The sequence below is a fragment of the Cupressus sempervirens genome, chromosome 10, assembly GCF_028749045.1.
Source record: "Cupressus sempervirens isolate cs-2001-9-10 chromosome 10, ASM2874904v1, whole genome shotgun sequence".
Classification (NCBI taxonomy): Eukaryota; Viridiplantae; Streptophyta; class Pinopsida; order Cupressales; family Cupressaceae; genus Cupressus; species Cupressus sempervirens.
In genome coordinates, this window is record NC_143127.1 from 388,213,288 (window position 1) to 388,234,193 (window position 20,906).

The 20,906-nt window shown below is 32.4% G+C and overlaps 1 protein-coding gene across 1 annotated transcript; it reads right to left on the bottom strand.

Annotated features, from left to right (window-relative positions):
* Positions 1-618: 618 nt before the first annotated feature.
* Positions 619-8,936, bottom strand: LOC149534294 (serine carboxypeptidase-like 44). Its single transcript, XM_089803338.1, has 10 exons — positions 8,429-8,936; positions 6,934-7,044; positions 6,701-6,790; positions 6,510-6,602; positions 6,284-6,369; positions 4,271-4,570; positions 3,999-4,138; positions 1,516-1,608; positions 1,282-1,399; positions 619-1,109 (listed from the first exon to the last, which is right to left on the bottom strand). The coding sequence occupies exons 1-10, from the start codon at positions 8,646-8,648 to the stop codon at positions 945-947; spliced, it is 1,416 nt and encodes a 471-aa protein (XP_089659464.1). The 5' UTR covers positions 8,649-8,936; the 3' UTR covers positions 619-944.
* Positions 8,937-20,906: the final 11,970 nt, after the last annotated feature.

The following is a 20,906-nucleotide window of genomic DNA, read 5'->3' on the forward strand; positions in this document are numbered from 1 at the left end:
TATTGATAAAGTAGTTCCTTGCCTAAAGTACTGATTTGTTATCTTTAATGGCTCGCTCCATCTCTGGTAATTATGAATTGAATAGGTTTTATTCTAGTATTTACCTTTTCTCAAGTGTTTCCAAGTTGTAAATATAAGGCTCCAAAAGGATATTATTGCATATATAATGATGAACCAAAGAGTATGGGAAACATTCCTAGTTATTAGTCCTATTGTTGAGGTCAAGAGTACACTTGAAAAAAAATCAAAGTGCTTGACCAAGGTTTAGGGAGAAAGTTAGGACACTTCCACATCCTAATATAATAAACTCCTAAATATGTTCTTTAATATCTTTCTATTTCAAATCAAGTGATAGGCAGAGGTGAACTAAGCTATTAGGTCTATAAGAATGTAAGGCACCATTTCTCAAACATATTCATGATTATATAGATTAGATTCATAATTTTAACCCAATCAATTAACAAAAGTCTTGAACCATATTGAAAAACAAGTTCTTAAAATAGCACCTAGTTTTAAAAAAACACATATAACCATAGAACAATCCTTTAATTGGCATTTTCCTATCATATCTTAAACTTAACTTATTTATATTTAATTTAGATCTAATATATTTGATTTATCATTCTGAAATTTTTCTTGAGCTTCAATAAAAAATAAAAATAATAATTTCAACAATGTACTACTTCCAAATGGGAGTTTTCTAATTTTGAAGAGTTGTAGCTCAAATTTCACCATGGAATCATATAAATGTTATATTACATGAACTCAATATAAAGCTCACAACTACAAGTATCTTTTATCCATTTCAAAAGACCAACTTCTACAACCATTTAAAACGATTAAGAAACTGAACCAAATACTTATTTAGAAATGGATCAGGCTACCATCTCTTCAACATGCAGAATCCATTCCTACTATTTGCATGATTAACACATTTGATTGCCTTAATGAATCTTTACAGAATATGAGTTTCGGGGCAATCGCTTTCCAGCTAAGAATCTTTGGAACATAATCAATGCCCTCTTTGGTTGTGCATAAGGAACCATGTGTGAAGCTCCTCTAACTGTTGTATACACAAGCTTTTCATACATTTCTGTCCATCCACCTACCTAAAAAGATGTCCAACAATAATTATTTGCTTCATCTAATGATTCTTACTTTAGAAAAAAAAAACTAGAACAATAATTCTTTGCTTCATCTAATGATTCTTACTTTAAGGAAAAAAAATACAAAACTAGTGTGCAAATCCTATTTGCATCTTTCAAAGGAGAGGTTTTATACCTGTCCATGGGCGTACCAGGCACTGTATTGTATTATTATTTTAAGCTTCAAATCTTTAGCAAGCTTATCAATTTGGGTTCGTGTTCCAGTCAATGGAACCACCGAATCTTGATCTCCACTGCAATAATTAAATCAATTGTATTTTTTTTTCCATTTGAAGGAAGCATGTACCATTAAAAATCCAAATACTAGACTTAAAACTCTTGAAATATTTCTTAGAGTTGAAGAAATTACCTAAAAATCCACACAGGCAAGCCCTGTTTTATAAGACTTGTTATCACAGGAATCATATCCTGAAGTTGATCTTCGAACTTGTACTGAACCACCCTAATCACAAATTAAAATTAATTACCACTGGAACTGAGTGACTTTCATTTTATGTCTAATTCGACTTATAAAGCTCTAATCTTATTAAGGAGACCTGATACCTATATAAACACATAAATTCTGAGATGGCAAAAGAAAGCTATTTAAAATTTCTGTGGTTTGGAAGAGAAGTTCAGATTTGCATAACTGCCCAAATTTTCCTAACATCAAATCTGCTACAAAGTTATTGACCCTAATAAGTAAGCTCAACTATTCAAAAATAAAAATAAAAATAATATTCCGATTGAACTACTGGAAAAAAATCTTGTTTCAAAGACTAGAAACTGTTCAGATTTACAGAATAACTGCTGGGAAGTTTCCTAATCAGATCTTCAAACAAAATCCTGCATCAAAGTGACCACTAATTGACCTGCATATTTGACCTTAATAAATGTCATCCATCATCCATGAATAAATAAAATGTTATTTCTGATGAAATTGCCCCTACCTACAAAAGCTACCTCCTCTACTTTACTCTACTATTCATAAGAAAGTATCCAAGTAGCTTGGCAGGGATCATGTGCAAAAGTTTATTTATAATTTGGAAAAATAGTATGATGACACAAGAAAAGAAAATATGCAAAAGTTTATTTATAATTTGGAAAAATAGTATGATGACACAAGAAAAGAAAATATAAAAGAATGTGTTGGGGACCTTTAGGTTAGAAAGATCGTTTTGAAGGAAGACAATGAGTAGCTGTGATGTTAGGGGACCTCTCGAAGCTGATTTTGAGGAGATGGTTTAGGTTTTTTATTCCACTTAGTTTAGTTGTAAGAATGGTTCATGAGATATGTTCAAAAAGTTAAGGGTAGGATACTAGTATCTTAGTATACCTTAGAATTTTTTTGTTGTCTTGAATATTAATATCATTTTTCTTGATTTTTTGGTATTAACAATATTTTTTTTATAAAGATGGGCAAGTGTCAATAGTAAAAAAGTAGTCATTTTAATCTACCTATTATATTTAGTCAAAGATGTACCAATAACTATTTATTCAAAATTGTCAATTTAATCTACATATTAGATATACTCAAAGTTGTACCAATAACTAGAAAACAAGTGTTCTATAATTGTGCACAACTTTTCTATTAGTGGTGGACAAATAGACTAATTATTACCAATCAAAAAGATTAAAGATTTTGAGACTTAATTTATATGTTATCTTTTTTAAACCCCTTTGAAATTAACAATTTATAGAAAATCAAGTATGTATAAAATGTATAATTAATTATTGATACCATTCCCCTAAGCAATTACAAGATGAAAAGGAAATCCAACCAGGGTCTTTCCCAGACGCCCGCTAAGATCAAAATCGATGGGACTGACTACGTTCAGATCTTGACATCATACTCTGCAAACTGCAGGGAGAAAAAAGGTCCCCTCCCTGAATAGAGGTTTCGTAGACGAGAAGGCAGAAGAAATATGTGCGAGCAGACAGAAGAAATGATTGTTATGCATATGGAGGTTCCTGTCATGCCCTTTTATTTCTGTCTGAACGGTACTACATTGCAGAATACGTAATAGTTAATTCAAATTCAGAAATCTATTGGGTTTTGAACTGGTTTAGAGTAAAAGCCTTATGATATTATTGGTAGAGGAGTTTTAATTACCCTATGTTCTCATGTGGTTGTTAAGTTCAATTGCAGTTGAGTGTTCTTATGCCATTTTTCATTTTTGGAGAAAGATAATTTGGAATCTATCTTTATTTTTGTGCAGCGGCTTCCTTTAAAACATAAACTTAAATGCTCAGAAAACAAGCAGCTAAAATCAACAATCATTAGATCATCAGCTCCACAAATTACTGCTAAAAATGTTGAGCAGTGACTGTTGGCCAAAATAAGCTTACCAGCCGCAGGGGAACCTGGCCTTATAGTTTTATATAAGATAGAGTTTATAGTGCATCAGAATGCATCTGCCTTATAATATATGTTTTGTGGTTTATACTACAATTGGGGGTAGGCACCTAATTGTGCTACATAGCCTACCCTCAAGGAAATTTCATAGCCTACCTTCAAGGAAATTTCTACTTGTGACCTCTTTTTCAAGAGTACAAGTGAGTGATTATATTCTGATGGCCATACATTACCTAAGGGGCCAATAATTGTCCGCTGTTTTTGAATTTTTTTTTTTGATTATATCAATTGTACAACTTTATGGTTTCAATAGTAAATAGATAAGAAATAAGAATGATTATGACACCACTTTGAAACTACTATTGTATGACTCTCACATTCACAAGTACTGATCATACATTTATTAATTTTAATAAGTGAAATTAGATATAAAGATACAAAACCTATATCCTTTAAATTGAGAAGACAGCAGAGAAAGGGGGAAGGAGAGAATAGACCTGCTGCAAGCCTCCCATGGGTATGGAAGGGCGGTGGAATTGGCGTGGAGAGCTTGTTGGACATCGCGCCTGTTCAAATAAGACGTTATCTCGTTGTCTACACACACATCGATGCCCTCTTCACCTTGTGATCCTTTTATCTGTGATCAACATGGGTAACCCAACAACAACAGCGAATCAATATGGGACATTGTCGAAAACGTAGTATCTCGCTTCCTCCAATTGAAATGAGACAGGTGTTATGATTAGGTATAGAGAGAGAAAGGATATACCCGCTTGCGGAGCCTCCTGGCCTGCTGAATGATGGGAGGAGGGCAGACATCGAGAGTAACGTCGTACATGTTGATGTTGCCTCCGACTTCATTGTGCGCCGCTGTAACGAAGAAAGGGCACGTCCCCACTGTTTCATTGTCTTCTTCTTGTCTACTCTGCTCAAGTGAGATTGTGCCGTCGCTGAAGTCGCAGGAGGAACTGACGCCTTTGAACGTCGTGTCTGATATCAGTCCGTGCGACCACAGGAAAAAGTACGTGGCACTCGTATCCAAGCCATAGTTCAATAGAGGATTGCCAACCTGAGAAAGGTTGCAAATTTCTTCTCCTAGTTAGATAATTGTCTTTCTGGATTAAACTGTGTATATTTTTCATCATCAGTAATATTACATGACTTATCATCAGGATGAAACAATAGATAGAGAGTACCAAAGATGAGACAACTTATCTTTCTTCCTTTCTATCTATTGCTTCATCCTAATGGTAGATCATATAGAGTATGATGCTACACGTTAATGATAAATCATATACAATTTAATCCAAAAAGATAATTATCTAAGCATATTTCTGATTATAGATGTTTCCCTATTCAATCTTTTTCTAAATATATATCAAAATCTTAACATTTTCATGATAACTATTCCATATATCTTATAATTTCTTCCCTACCAAAACTTTTCATTAATATGTATCAAAATTATCTAATCTTGTTTACTTAAGCATTAATATATAAGAGCATCATCAGCTTTTTATAAATTAACATTAAAAATATTCATTTCTTCAAATTTACTTTTATTTACAAATTATCTCTATACAAGACACCAATAATGCAATTTAAAACTCTACTTTTAAATGTGAACTTGAGACTCCATAATGTAATATGGATTGTGAAAATATAATTGGAATTTATTGTTGAGCTTTTAAACAAATTCAACTAACAATTTCTATATTTTAACTGTGGGAATCATGATATAAAATTTTGAAATTATTTCTTTAAACTAGACTTTTGTTAGTAGGGGATAGAAAAAGTGATTTTATGAACGAAACCTATACTCTCAAATGTACTAAGCATTATAATTTATTTAAAAAACTGAAAATCATTATATTTAATTAAAAAAACTTAAAATCGTTAATTTTTACTATTTTAGATGGTACTCTATAAGCTATCATAAGATAAAATAATTTAAAAGATTTGAAAATTATACATCAAATTAGAAAATAATGAAAAAAAAATAGGGGAAAATAAATATCCAATTGGCATTTAAGCTAAACTTTGCGAGCCTAGAACTCCTAAACGGTAAGTCAGATTTTGCCCATTTTTTTGTTGTACTTCCTTAAGTGATTGAAGAACTTAAAGCTAAGGTTTCTGCTTTAAGATATTCACAAGAACAAAAGGATCAAAAAGTGCCATTTATGAATGCTCACCAGAAACGCAATTAATTATAGTCAAAACACTTTTAGAAACAATAATTGAAGGATATTAGACCTCTCTTTCCCTAAATAAAAATAAAATTAAACTATATATATAAAACAATACACAAATAATGAAAACCTATTGTTAGAGCAGCTACTGCTATGATAAAATAATTGGAACCTTAAATTTTACCGTGTATTTAATATTATTATGTTAAAACACTACGTACAAGACAACAGTTTTGTCTGCAACAGCTCGCGTATATTCAGAAGACACGAGACCAGTAAAAGCTTTTTTGTCAGGCCAATTAAAAACCAACGGTTACTTCATTTCATCGGACTGATAATAACACTTCGATTATAACGTTAAATTCCCACATATCGTGCTATAGAATTTTCCGAAGTTCAATCAGTACAACATGGACACTGAAGATTCTCCCTGTAAGGTGAGAATAAATTCATAATACTTGACTACCAAGCACAGATGAGTTTTCTTAACAATCCACTGATGGTCGCTAAAGATTCATATCAAATTAAAAAAAATTCTATTACAAAAAGAATAAAAGAGCCATCAGTCATAAGATTGCAGAGAAATAACTAACCGTTATGGCTTTGAGGTTGAACTTGAACTGCCGGCTGCGATTGTTATACTTCAAAATTAGAGAGGCCAGCTGAGGAATATAATGTCCTGATAAAAAAACAAAAATTTGAAAGTTTGGTCATTTCTATAAAAATATGATCTTTTAGATGCACACTATTACAATTTGTTTTTTCTTTAACTATCAATGAATTTTCTTGCAGAGTGAACGGTTCTGAAAAGACAAATACCTGCGTAGCTCTCGCCGGCGAGAAAGAAGTCTCTTGTTTTGTATTCTGGAAACTTGTGCAGCCATTTCAGAAGAAACGTGAAGGTTTCGTTTGCTGTTTCAGTCACAGGACTCGAACTCGTGACCGCTCAGTCATAAAAAAAGATTGTTGCAGTGTCAAAATAGTTGTCAGGGAATTAGAAGCATGCATACCTACTCTTTCATCGTCGTATAAGTACGTTGATGAGTTGGAGTAAGACCAACCCACTCCGGCGGGCGAATCAACGAACAGAAGGTTCGCAACTGTTCATATTATTATTGTCATCAAAGATATAACTTTATTAAAAATATATATATATATAGTTGGGTTAGGTCAAATAGGGAAAAATTGACCAAAAAACAAAATAAAAATGCAGCCCCTCTTTTGTAAGGATATATATATATACCCTTGTTCCATGAATGAGAATTGATTGCGAGTCCATTTTGGGTTCCGGCGCTTGGAAAAAATGGTCCCAATTCAGTAAAAGCTCCTCCTCCTATTGAGGAACAGCCAGGACCTGCAAGCTCACGATAACAAATTTACAGATGACAGCAAGATCCTTTAAAAACAAATGAAAACATAAATTAAAATTTGCGAAACAGTTTCAACTTAGAATGCTGAGGTAGAAAATGGTAGAAAATTGGAAGTTTGCAGATTCTATATCAATGGCTCACTAAAGCTTTTGGATTCAACTGTTCAGTGATTCTTGCTGAGAATTACTAGAACCTGATAAAATATCAGGAAATTTGGGTCTCGATTCATTATTAGAAATTTCGGTTTTTAGTAGAGGAATAGTAATTGAATTGTTTCTGGATATGATTATCTGATTTTTTTCAAGATCAAAGATGGAATAAGCACATTTGGTCTGAGATTCTGAGATTCTCAACTGTTAAGGGAACATTTTATGTCATCTTTTATCTTATAATGTTTGGAAGGAAAAAATCTCACAAGGCGTAATGAAAAACAATTGGAGGTGCATTGTTCCGACTTGTCATGCAAAAAAAACTCACAAAGTCATCCAGAAAAAAATAGAGCGAGACTAAGGAGCTTTACTTCCAATTTACAGTGATGGTGGAGCAGAGAGTCTGCTCCCAAACGTCAGAGAGAACCAAAAACAAAATTTAAACTATTAGAAACTTTACATATGAAAAATAATGATAGATCAGAAAATTTGATGAGAAAATCAAGAAAAAACCGTCATATCCAAAACACAATTCAAGCTACCAAAAAACTGTACATACAAATGAAATAACACACCTTCAAGTTCGACCCTGAACATCGAAAGAAAACATAGCACGAGGTAAAACCAAAAAATTCAAGCTAATTAAAACTTTTCTCACAAAAGATAACCAACATAAAAGTAAAATGACACATTTCTTCATATTTAAGTTAAAACCTTAACCTTCCCACGTACACAACAATCTAAACAAATACACTGTTACTTCAAGTTGGCACGTATTTTTTCACATTAGATTTCATTCAGGTCAAACAGACACACTAATTTCTTAAACCAAACACAAGATCTACAAAATCTGTTTCCAAGAATGCATTTAACACTTATTTTTAGTGCAATGTTTCTCAAAATCACCTAATTTCGCAGTTCATACACTGATTCCTAGACTAGACTTAACCAATTTGATTGCTTAGATTTTTATGACATTCTCTTCTCTTACTATCACATTCTGATTATAGATGATTGATGACAAAAATCTACAGGAACAAATACAAAAAAATATATCAACGAACAATATCATCTTTATTTATAAACACCGCCCAGAAGCTGAAAAACAAATCCAAACTCAAGAACTGCCCTTCCCTACAAGAATTGAACAGAAAAAGAAAAGGATTAACTGATTGATCAACACCAAATACGTTTCCTTCATAAAATCGAAAAAAAGTACCTCCATTGAGCCAAAGCACGAGAGGCAAGTTGGTGGCATTCTTTTCCGCCTCTGCAAAATAATAAAACAATGCCGTCCCAGCAACATCATCAACAGTAACATAACCAGCAAATTGTCTGAATCCCACAGCCGGCTGGCCAGGCAAACTTTTCACCAAATCCTCAATAGGAGCACACAAAACACCTCCTAACATAACCAAAATCCATACCCAAATTCCCATTCTCAAACTCTCTCAAAAACCCAACCACAACCGGAGCAAAAACACACAATCTTGTCTGCAAAAAACTATTTACCCACGAAAATCCCAGTGAAATCCCCCGGCTCTTACGGCTGCACAAAATACTAAAGAACCAAACTTTCCTTTAAAAGAGGCTGTGGAAAGGGCTGAGCCTGCTAACAAGTCAGATTATTACCGACGTACCAGCAAAAATCATAATCATAGTTGCTCAGAGGGGAAAGGCATTTTTAGTGGGTTTGTCATTTGCCATTAATTGCAGTGAAAAGCGATTGGTCGAGGACTGGAATGTCAAGTATTTATTATCAACCATCTGACATAACAGAGAAGGTTTACAAGGGAAAAACACCTTTCCTCGACACGTCACTATTGACATGACTGTATTTAATGCGTAGAGATTAATTTACTGTTGTGAGTTTGAACAATCTACGAGTCTTTCTAGACAGTCAAATATTGTGTTGTTGCCGTTTTCTACCATGCACGTAAACTGATCTTGATCTTGAAATCAATTTGGGCTTGCAATTGATTGCGTACATGAACTCCGGTGTCTCTGGAATGAATCTGGACCTTCCATGATGGAGATATTTGAGCTTTTGAGGCATTCACGGTATGGTCTTTTCAGCATGACAGTACGTACCCATTGTCCAAAACACAAGGTCAGTAATTAATGGTGGCAGGGAGATATTGTTGTACAGGCGTGGACGATCTTTATTGTGATGCAATTTTGTAAGCTATCTCAGTTCCCTGAGTAGGTGCTTTCATGGTTATGAAGGAGCTCATGTCACGAGCAATGCGCGAAGATTGTGAAGACTGCTTTTAATGGAGTTCTTCCAATAAGCACAATTATAGGAAAAAGCTGCATAGCCCGTTTGCATCTGCTAAGACATATGACTCTTGGTTAGGGTTCACTTTACCACCTCGTTTGCAACCTTCAACAGGTAGACTAGTTAATCCACCTACCCATTAAGTCTTTGATAAGACATTCCTCTTGAAAAATTAAAATGATTAAAGTATAAATCAATGAGAATGAAGAATTAAAATATGCTTAAGTCAATGGGCCTTTGGTCTATTGGTGAAGTTGAATGGCTCACAAAAAGCACACCAGGGATCAAGTCTTGCTGAGTGCAAGACCCATAGACATCATAAGGGATGAGGCCGGGATCGTGCCCCGGGCAAATTTGGTAGCGTGGATGCTTCTCAGTCCTTGGCTCTTAGCCAAATTTTTTTTAGCTTATAAACAAATTTGTAATGTTGACACATCATGAAAAAACTAATTATCTTTATTGTGATTGGTTGAGAGTAAAAATAATAATAAGTAAAATTAATTTTCATTACATATAAATATAAAATTTTCAAAGACTTTGCAAATACATTGATTTATAAGAACTCTATCAATGCATTAATTACAACTTTATCTTTTCCACATTTGTGACAAGTGGATTAACTTTTTAAAAAAATCATTTTTATCTTATTGCTATTATTTTACTTTTATAAAAATAAATTAAACAATATTAATTTTTAATTATATTTTATAATAGTGTTTGTAATATGTATAATTGATAAGTGTTACAATTTAAAAATTATATCATTTATTATTATTATTTATTTAAACAATTTATCATTTAGTTTAAATATATTTAAAGCTTAAATGTACATTTCAATATTAAATTAATAATTATATTTTATATAAAAAAAACATATTAAAGGAAATAACCACAAAGAAAAAAAAATCAATTCTAAAAGATATATAAATTATTATTAAGTTTTTATAAACTATGTATTAAATTAAATAGTTATATTATGTTTCTTATTTATATCACATTATAACATCAAATTTATATGTATTACATCTATTTATTATTTACAAATGTACATATTATATTATATAGATATTATTTCATAATTAAAAATTACTTTATTTTATGAAAAAATATGAGCCATCCTATCAGATCACAAGTGCATTTCTAAGCAAAAATTAATGCATTCACAATGCTAATTTAGAACTATTTAACCTTATTCTCACTCACCTACACCTCTACAATCATTATGCATTAGGCAGGAACTATGACACATTATGTCTCTTGTTATTGTTAGAATCCTTTTCCTATATATTTTGACTCTAGAATTCTTAAATGTTAAATATGCTACTATGAGAGAAGAATTAAAATAGGTGTGTTTTATGCTATGTAAAGTAAATATTAATTTTAATATTGTTACAAAACATACAAAACACTTTATCTATTTTGGATGATAATCTTTTACATTAGTATTAATATGATGTAAGCTACCCACAATTTATTGAGTCATTTATATTTAGTTTGAACATAGCAAAAGTCAATAGTGGACCCAACTGATTTGTATAGCTATTTGATACTATTGTTTAAGATGATACTATTTTGCAATAGTTCCAATATTGAATTTTACATGAATACTTTTTAGTTTATTAGTCAATTATTTATTATTATTTATTGTTAAAATGTTCTTCCTATTTATTTTGACTATGATACACTTAAAAGTGGAGCCACTTTATTTGTCATAAAATAAGTCAAAACTATAATTAAAATAATTACAAAATGTGTACAAATAATCATTATACAACTGTAAAACATAAACCATAAAGGATACATTTTATAAGTAATAACACAAGATAACAATTAACAAAAGGAGTTGCTTCAATTATTATATATAAGTATTATGAAGTATATTGTACTCTATAAATATTATACAAATATATACTTATCATAATATATAACTATTATAAATTTTAGTAACATTATAGTATATCCATAATGTTACTAATTATAACTATATTCCTTGTTCATTATAAATACACTTATCATCCATCCTAGTACTAATCCAACTCAAAGATGTTTCATCATGGAGTTTCCTCCAACATTAAAAGCCCACTTAACTTGTTTCCTTATCTTCAAAGCCAACGGAAATTATCATTATCCCTTAGAAATAAGAAGATTAGTCTCATTTGTGCTTTGTGCTACTCCTAAGTCACATTCATGTTGTCATTAGTGTCAAACAATTAATGATGAAGGAAGAAGATAGTAGTTGGTGAACACTATCACCAAGTTCCATTGTATTGCCTAAACATAAGGATAGGGAGAAGTATAAGTTTTTTAGTTATAATCGAGCTTAGTACATACCAAGTACTTTAATACTAACTGAGCACATAAGTCACTAAGCATTACAAGCATAATCGAGTCTGAAGGACATCGAGTGACAACATAGTAGAAACCTAGTATACACTGGGTTATATAGGGGGAACATAAACGTTTACAATGGTACAAAATTTGATGTAAAATGAACCTACTAAGTGACAAACATGATTTACACAAATCAAGGTAAAGATTTGGAAGATTTATTGATAAATGTGTATTGATTGTTTATGGTTTCAAGACAAAGAAGGCCAATGAAATGACAAAAAGGAAAAGTATGGAACAAGGATTATTCTAGATCATTGATTTTGATCTATAGTACATTCTAAAGAATTCTAAAACCCTAGTTAGGTCAAAATTCATAAGAGGCAAAAAGAACACTATTTAAAGATCTACAATGGTTAGTTTAAAGTTGTTGCTAAGATAAGATATCAATCATTTACTATTGTTTATGCTATGCTGAGAAGGAATTATGCTAGAAGAATGAATTTTTGAATCTAACAGAGTTTAGAGATTCAAGCAACATAAGGAAGGACTTGATATTAGTCACCAGAGGTGATAAATCAGTGAGCAGAAGAGGGGTTTGATTGGCAAAGTAATTTGCATAATATAGATCAATTTCAATGTTATTCTCTAACCATTATAGCATATTAAATCTTTTCATGAGGTAGTCCTAACAATCTGATTACAAATCTCTTAACCAAGTACACACTTTGTATAGTGTTGTAAAATCCTTGGAAAAGGTAGATCCTAGAAGATCCATTTGTATTACTCCTAGCAGAGCAAGTCACCAGAAGTGAAAATATGGTGTAGCTCTAACAAGGTACCCTCTTACTATAGTAGTAATAGATTTTTGGGTACCATCTGTATTGTATTTTCCCCTCTAATTGAGGGTTTCTGCATGACCAAATACTTGTGTTTTGTGTCAATAATTTTATGGTTTATATTTTCATGATTCATGCAAGTTAGCATAATATAAAGTTGCTTTTATTTTCAAGTATTGTGGTTAATGGTATATGCCTACCAAGTTTTGAAAAAGAACAAGGGCATTACAAATTTTGGTTAAAGGTTAAAGTTTTAAAGGATATAGATTCACTCCCTTGCCAACCCCTCTCAGCATCATACCTTTCCTATATAATCCAAAAATTGGTATAAGAGCTAGTTCTTTCATTCAAGGGTTTTACCACCTTAGAGAAAAGATCTGAGATATGGAAATGTATATGCTTGACAAGACTATTGAGAATTAGAAATTGGAACTAAGGATAGCCCTAAATCAAATCAATGATCTCGATCAAGAAGAAATTGAAGTAGACATTGAATAAAGAAATGGGGATTGCCCTGGGCACAACCTATTAGGAGGAAAGGATTGAGGAAATATTCGATAGAAACATGTCTGAAGAATATAATGTTTTTATAGCTGATATGTTTGAGAAAAACCATATCCCTAACAAGTAGATGAAATCACTGAAATTAGAACAAGAAGTACAATCTACAAGAATTTGTGAAGCGTTGGAAAAAAGAGACAAACTAAGGATGAGAAAACAATGATTGAAGAAGACAAGAGACAAATTACAACAAGAATGGATTGTAAAAATGAAGAAATCATTAGGTTGAATTAGAACCACTATGATATGGTAAACCATCTACTAGGTGGAAACCATGACATTGAGAGAAAGATGGAAGAAATTATTGAACTAAGAATTGAGAATGAAAAATTGAAAATTGAACTGACATCACAGAAGGAAGTAAATGAAATATTAAGGATATTAGAAGAAAATATAAGAATAAAACACATCAATAACTAAGAGGGCAAAGGCCACTAAGAGACACTTCAAGACTAGGCTATACCAAGCAAGGAGAATCATATAAACAAATTGAAAAAATGAAAAGTCTACAAAAATCCCCTCGCCAAAGAAACATACATGCTATCATTGTAGAAAATTTAGACACATAGCTAATGTCTATAGAGTAAAAGTAGTAAGTCCAATGATACTCCTAAATTTGATGGTTACTATTGTTGCTAGCATGAATGTTGATGGTATACTGTAATGAAATAACTTGCAAAATAGAAGAAATAATATGAAATATTATATAAATACTTGATAATAACTGAGAGTAATAGGCCACTTCAAGGGGGAAACCTCCAAATATCTCCAATGAGAACACACTTCCCAATATGATGTTGAAATAAGACTCACAACCTCCTGTATATACCTAATTATGCTTAGGTTGAATAGACACAACCCTACATAACACCTAGGCTGACCTACCTAACTAAATAATAATATAATAATGATAACATGACTTAATTAAGGATTAAGATAGCCACAAGTTGACTATATGTAACCCTATATACACTAATATTAAGGGTGTAGCATGCTCCCTCTCTTGAACAAAGAATTGTCCTCAATGCTAACCAAGTGTAGATTCTTTTGAATGAACTCCTCATCCTCCCATGTGGCCTCTTTAACTAGTAAATTCTTCCATTGGATGAGATATTAAGTCATTGTTTTGTTCCTCAACTTCTTTGTGCGTGTTTGAAGAATGCATTCTGGTTCCAAAATTATCCTTCCTTCATCAAGTTTTGGTACTACTGTTTGAGTAGGAATATTCTGCCCAATTACCTTCTTTAAACAAGAAACATGAAAAACTGGATGTATCTTTGTTGTTGGTGGCAACTCAAGCTTGTAGGCAACACTATCAATCTTTTGCATGATTTGGTATGGTCAATAATTTCTTGGAGACAAATTATTGTTCTTTTTTTGTCACTTCATTGAGATTTGTTTATAAGGCTGCAATCTCAAGAAGACCTAGTCCCCAACTTCAAAATTTCTTTCACTACAATGTTGGTCTGCTTGTTGTTTCTTTTGATTCTGTGTCATAGCTAAATTCTCCTTGAGTCCTAAAAGTACTTGTTGTTGATGAAGCAAGTGGTCCTCTACTACCTAAACTCTTGGCGACACCTTTAATGATGATGTGATGGAAGGAGGATGATATGTATAAAGTGCCAAAAATGGAGACATTTATGATGAGCTATGTAAAGAAGTATTGTCCACCATTTTGCAAGAGGTAGCTAATCCACCCATTGAGATTATTTTTCTAAAGTGAAACAATGTAGATATCCTTCCAAACATTTATTGACAACCTCAGTTTGCTCATGTGATTTAGGATGATATGAAGAACTATGAGCCAATTAAGTACCCAAACATGAAAATAAATCTTTCTAAAAATGACTAGTAAAGATAGGATCATGATTACTAACAATAACCTTAGGTGTGCCATGTAGCTTTTGGATATTCTCCAAGAAAATTTTTTCCACTATAGTTGTTATAAAAGGATTTGGTAATGCAATGAAATGTGCATATTTAGTGAGGTGATCAACTACTACCATGATGACATTATGACCTTTAGATTTGGGAAGCCCTGTGATGAAGTCCATGGATACCTCTTCCCAATGTTGGCTAGGAATAGATAAAAGGCTGCAAGAGACTTGGTGTCTTAGTTGTTTCCCCTTATTTCTTTGACAAATTAAACACTTAGCCACAAATTTTTGAACATCACCTCTTAGCCCTTCCCAAAAAAATCTTTCTTGACCAGATGATATGACTTCAAAAATCTTGAATGACCACCAATTGGGGACTCATGTAGTTCTTTGAGAATCTTGTGTTTAAGAGTGGAATTCTTGTAGAGATACAAATGCTCTTTATACCAAAGAATATCCCCATTTAAACAAAAGTTATCTGAACTACTAGGGTCACTTTTTATTTGCTAGATAAGATTACTTGTTGCAACATCATTTTGCCACTCTTATTTGGCTTCTACCACCCAATTTTCTTATAATATTGAAAGGGCACATAATAAGGCTTTATCTTTTTTGTCTTTACTAGAAAGTGCATCAACCACAATATTTTCCTTCCCTTTCTTGTATACAATTTTAAAGTCATATCCCAACATCTTAGTGACCTGTTTTTGTTGCTCTTCTGACGATAGCCTTTGTTCCAAAATTTATTTTGGGCTATCATGATCTATCTTAACCTTGAATTGTTGACCCATTAATAAGGCCTCCATCTTTTAAATTCATGAAGGATTTCTAGCATTTCCTTCTCATAAATAGGTTTGAGTTGATTTTTAACTTTTAATTGATGACTCTTAAAAGCAATTGGTCAACCTTCTTGCATGAGAACTGCTCTTATCCCATTTCCAGAAGCATAAAATTCCACAATGAATTCCTTGGTGAAGTCTGGAATGACAAGCACTGGAGTTGGTACACATATCCTTTTTCAATTGCTCAAATGATACATTAGCAGATTCATTCCAATTAAAAGAATCCTTCTTCAATAGAGTGGTAAGGGGTGCTTCTATACGACCATAAATCTTCACAAATCTTCTATAATATCCTGTCAATCCCAAGAAACCCCTCAACACTTTAATATTTTTTGGAATAGGCCATTCCATGATAGCCTTAATTTTGTTAGGGTCCACCTTTACTCCTTCATCTGAAACTATGTGTCCCAAATACTCCACCTCCTTAAGACCAAAAGTACACTTGGATGGCTTAGCATAGAGTTGATGATCTTTGAGTAATTGCAATGCTTGATCTACATGTTGGAAATGTTCTTCCCAAGTCTTTCTATAAATTAGTATATCATCAAAAACACTAACACAAACTTTCTCAAGAACCTCTTAAAAATGGAATTCATCAAACTTTGGAATATAGATGGTGCATTGGTAAGATTGAATGGCATCACCAAAAATTCATAATGATGCTCATGTGTTCAAAATGTTGTCTTACAAATATCTTCCTCCTTAATCCAAATTTGGTGAAAATCCAATCTAAGATCTAACTTGGTAAAATACATAGCTTCATTTAATTCATCTAGAAGATCATCAATGACTAGAATAGGAAACTTATCTTTAATGGTGTACTTATTGAGCACTCTATAATTTGGACACATGCACCAAGTTTCATCCTTCTTATGCACCATCAAAACAGGTGAGGAGTATGCACTTTCACTATGCCTAATAATTCTTGCCTCTAGTATTTCCTCAACAATTTTTTCTATCACTTTTTTGTATTTGTGGGTACCTATAAGGCTTGATGTTCAGTGGTTGGCTCCCTGGAACTAGTTATATGGCATGGTCATGATCCCTCTTAGGAGGAAGTCATTTAGGCATATCTCCATGAATCACTGAGTGATGATCAATTATTGCTTGTAAATCTGAATGAGTAAGAGCATTATATTGAGAGACTTCTAATGAACATAGCTGGGCCACAAATCCATCTGCACCTTTCTTAAGAAAGTTTTTCATTTGATGAGAGCTTACCATCTGTGGAGATTTTTCCTTCAATCCCCTTAGCTCCACTATCTTTCCTTTTGATTGAAAGCACATGAATAGTTCTTGGAAGTTCATCTCAATTGTTTCTGATGTAGTAAGCCATTGTACTCCTAAAAAAAATCTGTCATACCCACGGATATTGCATATATTGGAGTATCAAGTTGATAATCTCCCATAGATAATTTGATGCTATGACACTTCCCTGAACAACTAACTATGCCCCCATCTATAATCAAAACCTAAAACTCTGGGGATGGATATATAAAACAATTTAGAAGAGTTGCCAACTTTTTGTTGATGAAATTATGAGTACTACCTGAGTTGATCAACACAATTACTTTGTGCTTCTTTAAGAAACCCACTATCTTGAGAGTCTGTGGTGCACTGATACTTGAAAGTGCATGACAAAAAATGACTGGTTGAGAATCATGTGATTCCTCACCTAACTCCCTATCCTCCTCTAATATGGGCTCATCCTCTTCTTCCTCACTTGGACATTCAATATAGAACAATTTTTTCTCTACATTTATGTCCTCAACTATGTTTTCTATCACAATTGAAACACAAACTTTTTTCTCTTTTCTCATCAATTTGTTGTGGAGTTAACCTAGTAGGTTGAGGAAGAGAACGTGTTGAATATCCTTTTTCTCTTGTCACATTAGCCCCTTGCTTTCTAGGAATCAAGAACTTCTCCTCTACCTTGCATGCCAATATAAAAGACTCTTTTACTAAGCTAGGACAAAACATGCGTACCTCATGTTGAATGTGATCCTTGAGACCACGCAAGAATAAAGCATTCAAGTTCTCCTCTACAATTGTATTCACTCTTAAGGATAGTTTTTGGAATTTTGGAATATAATCCTTAACTGATCCTATTTGTTGAAGCTTAGCAAGTTGGCTAAAAAAGTTTTCTGTCACACTATTGCTATATTGTGCTTGGAGTTCTTTTTATAAAAATTAACCATGATAAAATGAGACCCTTTTTCCTCCTATGAGTATGAGTACAAAGCCAATGATACCAAATGAATTGATTTGGTTCTAGGTATAAGGAAGCCATCATGACCTTTTGTCTATACGGGATTTGATGTACTTCAAAAAAATTCTCCATTTGATTTATCCATGTTAGAGGCTCCTTGCCATCAAATTTGTGCATATCCACCTTTGAAAAAAAATTCCTAGATCCTATAGGATTATTAAAATGTGTTTCATTATTAGTCAACTTGAAGGTTTCACCTTGATTGCTTGAGAGCTCCTTCCTTGTTTCATTCATATAGGTACTTAACATGCTTCATATATCTGATATATCTCCTCATAGGTTACACATATCCCTCTTAACCTCTTCCTTGAACTTACTAGGTTCCCCATTGGAATTACTATTCTTTGTTGCTTCCCAATCTTGATTAGAGGATTTCTTCGGTGTGGTAGCATTCGTTTTGCCTCTTATTGAAGGCCCTGTCATGATGGAAACCAATATGTTTTAAGTAAATCACACAAATGAAATGTAAATTATTTTATTTATTTTTAATTGTAACTTACTAGGGCCAAGATACCCTTACTCAGAAAAAATCCTTAAAAAATTAGCAAATTTGCTGCCTTGAGAGAGAATTTTCCAAATTTTGCAATATCTTGCTTTTCTTTTTTCAATTTCTCTAAGCTTTTAAATTTAGGCTACTCTACTATGTATTCAAAAACCCAATACAAGTTATACTCCAATTTGGCAAGATGTGAGAGATATGAAGATCTCAATAAATTGTGTAGAAATAATAATTCTACAATAATTTTCTCAAATTTTCTCTAATTCCTCTAATTTTTGGACTATAGCTTCTTTAATATGGTATTAAAAAACCCTTTAAAAATCTTTGAAAAATCAGTTAAAATCTGAAAGTAATGCTCTTCCCAAAATTGCCCTAATGTTGAGAAAAAAATATTGCCTCTATGGTGCCAAGATCATGCTCTAATACCACTTGTAATGAAATAACTTGCACAATAGAAGAAATAATATGAAATATTATACAAATAATTGATAATAACTGAGAGTCAAGGGTTTACTTAGTTAACATATTTGGTGTTATTGTGTATGAGTATCTTTTTATGGTTGCTGATTATATTACTTATATGGTTAAGGATTAATAAGGCTGAAAATTGTAGAAAGCGATCTATTTATGTGCAATATGTGAGCTAGAGAAGCATTCTTAACAACTCTTCCTAAAAATGAGTATAGTCAAGTAAAATCACTAGAAAGATTTGATAAGATTTGGAAAGATTTAGAATCTACTTTTGAAGGAGATAAACATGCAAAAATAGTAAGATTGCAGAATTGGATATGTTTGTTTCAAGATGCTAAAATGATGGAAGATGAATCTGTGAGAAGCTATGTTGGTAGAATATATGAGATTGTTGTAGGAATTAAGCCCTATAATGGATCCAAAGAAGAAGATGAGATTGTATGGAAGATTATGAAAACTTTGAAACCTCCATTCAAGCAAGTAACATAGATGATTGAACTTTTGATGCCCTATACTAAGAAGTTCACTCGAGAAAATTTGTTTACAAGGTTGGACGTAGCAGAATCAAGTCTAAGGCAATCTGGAGAATTGATAAAAGTGGAGAGAACTTTTAGTGCATTAAGTGTTTGTCCTTGTTTATCGATAAGTGAAAGTACCCATGGAGATTATGCTAGCGAGAACAGATCTAGATGAGAAGAAGACAAGAAGATTGAGGAAGGAATAAACTTGATTGTGAGAAGAGAACCATATGGTAAGAAAATTTTTAAATGTTGGACTTTTAATGAATTTGGTCGTTATGATTCTAAGTGTCCTAAAAGAGAGAAAAAGTATAAGAGAAATTTCAAACCTAGAAGACCTAAAGATTGTTTGTATGCAAAGAAAGATGATGAATTTGAGGCAAGAGTTCAGAGTGAAAGTGATGATGAGTTAGGATTTGTGGATATAAAAGAAGAGATTTCTAAAATTGAAATTAGAGAAGAAAAGGCCCTAATCTCTCAAGTTCAAAAGAAATCTAATTGGATTATTGATAACAATTGTTCACATCATATGACTAGTGATATGAACAATTTTGTCAAATTCGAAAATCATGATGGAGGTAATGTTAGAGTTGGTAACAATGGAGCTTGTCACATCACTGAGATATGATCTATTACTCTTGATGGAAAGACTAACATTGATGATGTTTACTTTGTTGATGGTTTGAAGCATAACTTGTTGAGTGTTAGATAGTTGGTTGACAAAGGTTATTAGTTACATTTTACAAAGAAGACTTGTATTATCAAAAACAAGAATAGTAAGTTGATTGGGGTAGGTACAAGATCTAGAGGTAATTTATTTCAATTGAATCCTAGGGAGATGACTTGTTTGGTTGCAAAAGTAGATTAAAGTTTGTGATGGCATAGAAGGTTCTATCATATAAACTTTGATAACATTGTAAAGCAAAGTAGTACATTTGCAATCAAATATTTTCCTAGAAGCATGAAGCTTTCTAATGTTGTTTGCAAAGAATGTATCATGGCTAAGTAGAAGAAGGTATCATTTCCTAGCAAGAAGTTCACTACTACAGAGAAGTTGGAGATTGTTCATATAGACTTTAGTAGCCCTCTAAAAATAAGAGGATTCTATGGAGAAAGATATTTTATGATTTTTATTGATTATTTCACTAGAATCATGTAGGTAGCGTTTCTTAAAAGAAAAATATGAGACATTTGAGAATTTGAGATATTTAAGAA

Coding starts and splice junctions, on each gene's coding strand:
- LOC149534294 (XM_089803338.1), bottom strand. CDS start 8,648: ATGGGAATTTGGGTATGGATTTTGGTTATGTTAGGAGGTGTTTTGTGT. Junction 6,370..6,509: donor CGCCGGCGAGAGCTACGCAG/GTATTTGTCTTT, acceptor TTTTTTTATCAG/GACATTATATTCCTCAGCTG. Junction 1,609..3,998: donor CCATGGGAGGCTTGCAGCAG/GTCTATTCTCTC, acceptor ATTTGTGATTAG/GGTGGTTCAGTACAAGTTCG.